This window comes from Engraulis encrasicolus, chromosome 8 (genome assembly GCF_034702125.1).
Source record: "Engraulis encrasicolus isolate BLACKSEA-1 chromosome 8, IST_EnEncr_1.0, whole genome shotgun sequence".
NCBI classification, from domain to species: domain Eukaryota; kingdom Metazoa; phylum Chordata; class Actinopteri; order Clupeiformes; family Engraulidae; genus Engraulis; species Engraulis encrasicolus.
Genome location: NC_085864.1, coordinates 21,891,410 through 21,900,194, shown reverse-complemented (window position 1 = coordinate 21,900,194; position 8,785 = coordinate 21,891,410). Strand labels below are relative to the sequence as shown.

Here is an 8,785-nt window from a genome sequence, read left to right as displayed (position 1 = left end):
AGCCTATTATTGACTACATCAGTCGATAGCTTAGTAGCAGGCATCAGATTAAAAGAAACGTCCCAGCACCTGCCATCAAAGAAGCTCCTAGATGGAAGACTGCGATTTAAAAGGCCCATCTGAACCCCTCATTATATTGACACACCATTTTGTGTTTACTGCGTCGTGGTGGTGTTCTGTCCCGTGTTTCCTTTTGATATCTTACCCACCCAACAATATACTGTGTATAGGCCTATATACTGTATATATATAAATATATTCAGTCAGTCTGGACTTGGCCCAGTGGGAACCCACTATACAGCTGGGATGAGACCTTGCCAATCTCTATCCTTGTAGTGGAGCTGTGAAGAATTCATATGTAGATGGGGTGCAAGTCAAAAACGACTTCCTCCAGAGTCTGTCCTTTCCTGTTGCATGTAGCGTCTTGCTTCTGTGTCACCCCACCCCTTGAGAAAACAATAGGCTACGTTTACCCACTGTCAACATAAGCAAAGGCTTTTTGGAAATTCAAAATGGTGGACCATGGAGAAGAAGATCCCCCTTTTCATGTATGAAAAGTTCAATTTTCTCAGTCATATTGTATAGTTAGAATTTGAGGGTGGTGGTAATTATTTGTTAAAAAGGTAACATTTGTAAAAGGGCAGCATGGATTCTCGAAATGAACTACTAAACATATTACACGGTGCACCTTTAATGAGCTTTGGTTTACGAGGCCACTCTAGCAACAGGAGAGGAAGTAGTCTGACTTGCACACAGGGAGATGCAGTATTGCCTCCATGAGCTCACAGACTAAAGTGCAGAGTTGTATAAAGTAGAAGTAGACGTACTCTTACAAAGTGTAATTACAACACTAGTAGTGTGATATTACATAGTTGAAACCATTTAATAGCATACCGCTAATGTTGTTATTACATTTGTAAGAAAAGGCTACTACTACTACTTTATAGGCCTACAATTCTGCCTAACCGGTTCACCATGGGATCCCTGCACTCCTGCTGCTGTTTGAAGCAGCCACACTCATTGCAGACATCCCAAGTTCCAAAAACTCATTTAAGGGAGATGCTTATCGACCCTCGACACCCCCGACAAACAAAACAGCATTTAACATTTGTACTGTTCATGTCCTTTCTATCGTCCAGTCTGCATAGAACACCTGCCTACTACTTTTCCTGGGATTTAGGGCGTTCTACTACAAAGTGTGCTCGCACAATCTATTTGAAGTATTCCATGCATGCCGCACGAGTCATTTTCTTTCTCTTTCCCGCATTGCCAATTGGAAAAAAAACAGCTAACTTGCATAGTCTAAAATCAGGGATATATTTTATCTGATTCTTGGGCATCGGGAAGCCACTATCAATATCAGGGAGACTCCCTGCACTTCAGGGAGACTTGTCATTGCCACAACCATTACAGATGTGTGGGTCACTTTGTGTTAGGAGTTGTGTCAGGAACACCATAGCTAGGTGCCACTTTAAAATATTTGAGGCAAGGTACCTTACAGTGTAGATTGCAGGTAGATTAAAAAAAAACTATATTAGGTACTTACTCATGGCAGATATGTATACATTGTGGTGTGGGACATTTCCCCTCAGAGCCATATGTTGCATTAACATTTCAAAACCACAACCTTAGTTTCAGGTGTATTAGATACTGTTGTGTGATTTATGAGGACACAAAGTCAACTAATCCAAACATTTTATTGTTTATTTTAGAAATGACATACAAACTTGCATACATGCACCTTTCCATCAAAGTAATTTTGGTAACGTCAAAAGGCATCTTGGTTTGTCTTCAGATTCAGTCACAGTAGTCTTTGTGTGTGGAGCATTTAAATGGTTTTGCACTTTCAAGTGCAGAACATGACATCATCAGTGCAGACAGACAGGCAGACAACATAACAGACAAGCACAGCAAATGAATCTGATTGGAGAGGGGGAGCAGTTGGAACCTTGGGAGTGTCGATCTCATACATTTGCGAAGCGTGCGAAAATCTCTGTCTTTAAACATTAAAGATAATGCAAGAAGGCACTTGATGGCACAAACTTAGACATGGCAATTCATCAGGCTGATCCAGGCCCAGGAATCAACATGCTAAAAACTACTGCTATGGAAATACTTGGAGGCAAACAGAAGATACCATACTTAATATAAGTATACTGTCTTGGATTTGACTCTGGAACACAAAAGGAACAAAATAATCAGATTGAGTTGTCAGATGACACATGTAAAAAAAAACACTGTTAAAGCAAGAATGGTTCTTCACAAGCAGAGGTCCTGGTATAATGGAAGAATCCTTTGACAGTTCAAAAGGTTGAAGCTTGACAGTCCACAGGTGTATCTACTGGAATGAGGTGTTGAGCTAAATGGTCCAACCCAATAAAGTAGAGGGTAGCTCTGGTTTCAGAGACCACAACAGTTCTACCACTTATCACTGTATCACTTATGACTCTTTTCTACTGCCAGTTTTCTGGTAGCCTACAGCTCAACACAGATCATTCGAAGAGCAAATAGTAGCGGCAGAGTTGCGCTGTGTCGAGCTGTAGGCCTACCAGAAAACTAGCAGTGAAAAGAAGCATTTGTGGGCATTCACAAGTGATTGCAGTCAATGGGTTACCTGCATGAAGTGATGTTATTAATTAATGATCAGAAATGCAGTATTTTAGCTTTGTTTCCTCTGATGCCAGGTTACCCACCTCTGGGATGAAGTGAACTAAAACTTTTCAAAACAAACAAAGAGAGAAACAAAAATACCTGAAAAACAAACCAGAAAAAAAACAAACCCTCACATTGCTCAACTACTTTTAAAATGTAAAACTCCATCACAACTCATCACGGACTTTCTCCCCTTTGGGCCTCACGAGTCGGCCAATATAGAGGATGGAGTTGGTCTTGTTGTCCTTCACCACGAAGATGAAGGGGTGGTCGGCGTAGAAGAGTTTGGGATTCTTCATCTTCTCGTTGCCATGGATGCTGGGGTCGAATGGGTTGCCGTCTGTGTCCCACTCAAGAGACGAGGCGTGGAACACGTCAGAGAGGTAGAGGTCTTTCTTGCCCGAGATGTTGGACAGGTCTGCTTTGCTCTTGTCCACAGCCTCAGTCAATCCCAGTGCACCAAGATGTTTCTGTGGACAAAAAAAAAACATTTTCCATGACGTGAACAAATGTAGAATATTCACATGGTGATACTTAATCTGTAATGCTTTTGTAAATTACTAGGCCTAATAAGTATCTATGTCTTAATAAAGACTGTCTGTATCTTCACCTTGCCATCATGTGACAACAGGCGATTAACCTGTAAAATAAAATAAAATAAAATAATGAATAAACCCTAGATGAATCACTACACACTGACACTCCCAGTTTTACAGCGTTTCAACCTGTGCAGCCTTCGTTGGTGTCATAACTTTGAAGCGTTGTGTAAATAAAAAATGGGAGCAGAATCAGTGTGCTGTGATTCATATACTGTACTTTGTTTGAGGTGCCTTTGATGCCTTGTTCCATCTGATGAACTAGATGTTAGCGCATTTTTGATGTAATACATCCTCTACATAAAAAAACAAAAGCATTTTCTTACCTGCAGGTTGTGGCTGACTTCCACGCTGCCTTTGGGCAGTGAGATGGCCACCGCCTTCTCCTCCATTTTGCTGACCCAGGCGTCCAGTTGTTTGCGAGTCAGCAGCTTCTCCACCCTCTCCAGAGGCTCCACGTGGTACGGCATGATGAAGATCATGCTGGACTTCTTGTGGGCCAGCGGCATGTTCAACACAAACAGCCTGTTCTCCGTATCCTCGTAGAAGTCATACAGACCTAGGTGGAGCAGAGCGAAACGTGATGCATGGAATGTACATGTACAGTATAATGCCAATTCGAGTTATGATAACCTTGATACGTATGGTAAACTATGCTGTCCTAATTCAAGAATAGTCAAATGTTACAGTCTTCCAGTTGATCCAACTCTGAGTGTTTAATTAATTATGTAATTTACTATATATACTGTATATTTACTGAAGGGCACTTGAACAAGGCACCTCTCCCCATATTGCTCCAGGGACTGTAACCAATACCCTGTAATGCAATGAGGGGTTGCGTTATGTTATGTTAAGTAGTGATGAGGGAGGGATGAGATGAGAGACTCACCTGTACGGTGCATCATGGGGACGGAGACATGGAACGAGCGGGTGACCAAGAAGCCGCGGTTGTCGACCATTTTGTGGTGGAACTTCTCGTTCCAGTGGGCTGTTGGGGAGACAAAAAGTGTTTGTTCTTCATGAAATAATCTTGTCATAATACATCTTAAAAATAACCCAATAAGGACTTTAAAGGTGCACTGTGCAGGAAATGGTCAAAAAAGGTACTGCAACTATGCTGCTCATTGAAACTGGGTTGCCTATTGCCAAATTAGATTTTTTAATTAAAGTTTACTAAGTAATAAGCTAATATTTTCTAGCATGGCCCAAATACATGTCATTTGTGCAGCTAAAAATGTCTATTTCTGGAAATTCGAAATGGCGGACCATGAAGAAGATCCCACTTTTCATGTATGAAAAGTGCAATTTTACCAGTCATAACGAATATTTAGAATTTGATGGTGGTGGCAAGTATTCATGAGATAGGTAACATTAGTGAATGGGTGGCATGAATTCTGGAAATAAACAACTAAAAATCTTACACAGTGCACCTTTAAAATCTCATTCTAAAATCATTATAGAAATGCAGAAGTAACTCACGTTTGAAAAACATGGCATTGATCAGCATGGCCCCATCAGTGTTCTGCACGTCTTTGGTCACCTCCGGCAGTTTGCCGTCGGTGGAGGTGGAGGCCCACTCGTTGATGGCATTGACGGCACTGCGCTTGTCCCGGAAGTTGATCTTGGAGTGGTCGAGGTTGTAGTGCTTCTTGCTGCTCTTCACGTAGTCGTCAGCAAAGCTGACGGAGCTGGGGCCGTACAGCCGGCTGCTGATCTTCCAGGTGACGTTGCGCTTGGCGGGGTCGCTCACCTCGCTCATGAGCTCCGACAGGCCGCTGTGGAGGTGCTCGTCCCTCAGCTGGCCGGCGCTCAGCACGCTCTTCACCTGTCAAGTCATGGTCATGGAGTCAAGTCAAATCATTTTTCATAGCACATTGATTTAACACAACACAACTAACTGAATACCTTCAGAACAAAAAACAAAAAAAAGATAACATTATTACATTACAATGCATTTGGCAGACACTTTCTAACCAAAGCGACTTACAATCGAGGACATAATCATAGTCAACATCACTAGTAACATTTACACAACATAATATTGAGGAAATATAAGTTATATAAACAAAACTTTGGGTGAGTAGGCCTATATAATATATACGAAAAAGACTGAAAAAGATTTAGTCGCCTTAAAATGTTTAAAAGACCAGCAGAAACAGAGGGGTGTTAAGGTTGGGTTTCAAAACTGTCGTTAGAGTGCAAAGATAGAGGCCTACGGGGAGACTCTCTCACCTGTGAGGTAGTGGAGGACTTCCCTCCGAGAGCCACCATGCCCAGGGAGGAGGCCACCACCACGGGGGAGATGAGGATGTTGTCCAGGTCCTTCTCCTTGGCCACCGTGTGGTACAGGTTGAAAGCCAGGTTGGCGCTCTGCTCCGCCATGGTGGCCGCATGACTGCTGAGTTTGGTGTCCTCGGCTGCTGAGGCGATGGCCAGGAGCAGCAGCAGAGCCATGAGGGTGTTGGTCATCAGCCACATTCTGTCTGAGCACGTAGACGTAGGCAGCAAATGTGTATACCTAAAAAGGGGGTAAGATAAAACAACACAAAAATACAGAAAAAAGGGGGTCGGGGATTAAATCAGGTTGATAGAAAGCATACCCAAAACTTAAAATGGTTTAAATAAATTTTGTAAAGCGAGGGGAAGAATAACTTCACATTCCGGTGTTGTTTTTATATGGGCAATCATGTTAAGGCCACACATACAGTACATAGGCATTTGTTAGCATTGTTGAGTTACAAGCGTATTGCCTTCAATTTTTCAGATCAGCTGCAGACAGTTGAGTTTTTGCAGTGTGACATTTTGAATCCAACAGATAGGCCCAAAGACAGATGCAGTGTTCCTTAAGTGGGTGGCCTTCCCTTTCCCCAAACACATCCTTACCTCTGGCCTCATTTTCAATCTTATGCTGGACACTCATTAACCTTCACATTCACATTCACATCAAAATGTGACTTGTTGTCAAACAAACTTTGAAATGTAACCAATTTAGACACATTTCCTCATGTGCCAAACAGGCTCAGCCTAATTTCTTTTCCAAACATATCACATTTGTATTTTAAGTGTTAGACGTATGTGCAATATAAAACTGACTTTAAATATATCACATTCGAATTTTAAATGTTAAATGAATGTCCAATATAAAACTGATTTCACCCAAATCAATTACAAGGACAGAGGACAAAGGAAAGGATTCAAGTGTGGAGAAGTGGCTCGCACCCCTAAACATGTCTGTGCTTGAAGTATGTGGGTTGCTGTAGCTCCGCCTACTCGTGGTTGCCACATCAGCATCAACCTGAGAATGGAGTGCAGAGTAGTGCAGAGCAGAGCAGAGGGGGCTCGGGGGTGGAGATGGGTACTCTTTTACTAAGTGACTCGGAAGACTTAAGCATTTGACCTATAGATCGTGCTCTTTTTAAAAAAAAAAAAAACATGTCTTTCCTTTCTCCCTGCTGTCTCCAAAGTGTGTGCGAGGCAAACAGCAGAGAGTTGGTCACAACTGTATACTGTGCATAAGATCACAAATAAAAACAAAGAAAATAATAAGGAAAAAAACAAACCTGCAGCAATAAAAGAAAATTAACACACAAATAATGTTTTAGATCTGATAAAAGAAAAAGAAAAAAACAATAAAAAATCTAAAAGTGTTTCCTGGGGTTACAGTGGTGTGCATATGATCCCAGCAGCCATGGGACAATATCAGTGAGTTTATCTTGGAAAATGTTTTGTGCGCCAGGGTAGTCAAATCATCACACAGACTACACCAACACATACTGGGCACATGAAGCCATGTTCTCATGGCTATGCAATATTCTTTAGATACCTTGACAGGTTTTCATTGGGATGTCAACGACTGTGATTTTCATTCTGAAAGAAAAGAGGTGTAATGGTAATCTACACAAAAAAATACTGTAAATACTTTAAACCCACTGAATTGTTTGTACATTGTGAGGGCTCTCATCCTATAGCTGCAGCCAGGCCATAGGGTCCAGGATGCCACATGGGCACATGCACTCAGACATTAACACGTAGACAGTTGCTATTGGTTGAAGACCGCTGTAGCAAAACTTTTTTAGCCAATCAGCTTTGCCAGAGTGGAGGAGAGGAGCATCCATGTTCTACACGAGAAGGTCTCATGAAAGGGACCAAATTGGACAGCCTTGGATTTCTTTTATTTACCTCAACAGCTTTCCCTTGTAGGAGTAGAAGTTGAAAAAAATAAAAGCCTACATTTCCGACAAATTCCCAAAATAACTTAATTTCAGCCTCAAAATTTCTTAATAAAAAAACCATTGTTGGCCAGCGTGGTTCAGAGACATGCATGATGAGAAGAATAAATGTTTGGTCTAACATTCCAAATCTTTTGCATGTAGAACTACGCAGTATAACACATGTATCCATGCAGTGCTGTATCCAATCCCACTGTTTCTTATAGCCCATGAGACAGTATGGCCTAAATACTGACGCCTATCTATACTGACTCAGAGAATAATTCATAATTCTGAGCATGGAGTTAATGCTTTGCTGACCAAACACATAAAGCTGCAAAACACCTAGGCAATCATTAATAATAGTGAATGCAGTTTGTTGCAGACTGTAATGGTAAAGAGGGTATGACACTTAGCTGACACTCTCATCACAGCCACTTACAGATAAATAATCTTTTTCAAATACTGAGTCCTATAATGCAACCACATCAAATGTTCTTAATGACGTTAAATATTATCATCTTTCTCTGTTCTCTGCAAGCATTGGCAATGCAGACACTGTACAAGCATGCACGCCAACAAAGCAAATTTGAATCAAATTGAATTTGAACAAAATCCTAATTTATAGAAGGGTATATGGTAACATACTCTGCAAACAGGAGAAGGGAGCTGTCTTACCTCCTAAATCAGTGAGCAGTGCACACCAAGGTCCCACGCAGACAGGTCTCCTCTTCTCTTATCAGCAAAACACAATTGTGGAACAGTGGAACAGTCTGCTGACCTATATACAGTCCAAAAGAAACTTCTGGAAGTTGGGCGGAGGGCTTTCCAAATAAGGAGCATGCATTCAGGATTCCTGAGGGGGCTTTGGAGGCAGAGAGAGAGAGAGAGACCTCCCCCTTGGATCAAGTGACCTGAGTTGGGTCGGTCCACTTCCTTCTGCAAGGTCCTAAAGAGCATTTGAGATACCAAACACAATCTGGGCTTCAGGGAACATTTCATAAACGAAAGCTGGTAAATGACCAATCTCATCTGTGCAGAAGAACATTCCAAAGACTCATGTGGAGAGTCTCTCTCTCTCTCTCTCTCTCTCTCTCTCTCTCTCTCTCTCTCTCTCTCTCTCTCTCTCTCTCTCTCTCTCTCGTGCTTTTTATGAAAGTTTTCAACCAAATGTTGGTTATCTGTTTATGCCTTTTATTCTCTCTCTCTCTCTCTCTCTCTCTCTCTCTCTCTCTCTCTCTCTCTCTCTCTCTCTCTCTCTCTCTCTCTCTCTCTCTCTCTCTCTCTCTCTCTCTCTCTGTTCACAACTGTTTGCATTTTGAAAATGCA

At 41.8% G+C, this 8,785-nt stretch overlaps 1 protein-coding gene across 2 annotated transcripts; it reads right to left on the bottom strand.

The window, feature by feature from the left end:
• Positions 1–969: 969 nt before the first annotated feature.
• serpinh1b (serpin peptidase inhibitor, clade H (heat shock protein 47), member 1b) lies at positions 970–8,225 on the bottom strand. 2 transcript variants are annotated; one of them, XM_063205167.1, is made up of 7 exons: positions 8,135–8,225; positions 7,072–7,115; positions 5,481–5,766; positions 4,728–5,073; positions 4,138–4,236; positions 3,575–3,807; positions 971–3,122 (listed from the first exon to the last, which is right to left on the bottom strand). In XM_063205167.1, the coding sequence occupies exons 3-7, from the start codon at positions 5,724–5,726 to the stop codon at positions 2,820–2,822; spliced, it is 1,227 nt and encodes a 408-aa protein (XP_063061237.1). In that variant the 5' UTR covers positions 5,727–5,766; positions 7,072–7,115; positions 8,135–8,225; the 3' UTR covers positions 971–2,819. The 2 variants fall into 2 exon arrangements, with proteins under 2 accessions (XP_063061238.1, XP_063061237.1); XM_063205168.1 differs by lacking the exon at positions 7,072–7,115 and having other exon boundaries at positions 970–3,122; positions 8,135–8,221.
• Positions 8,226–8,785: the final 560 nt, after the last annotated feature.

What these genes read in the sequence shown, in the direction of transcription:
- serpinh1b (XM_063205167.1), bottom strand. Translation starts at nt 5,726, where the DNA reads ATGTGGCTGATGACCAACACCCTCATGGCTCTGCTGCTGCTCCTGGCC. An exon ending in AGTCCTCCACTACCTCACAG is followed by an intron (nt 5,074 to 5,480) that starts GTGAGAGAGTCT and finishes ATGACTTGACAG; the next exon opens with GTGAAGAGCGTGCTGAGCGC. An exon ending in CCCCATGATGCACCGTACAG is followed by an intron (nt 3,808 to 4,137) that starts GTGAGTCTCTCA and finishes TGCTCCACCTAG; the next exon opens with GTCTGTATGACTTCTACGAG.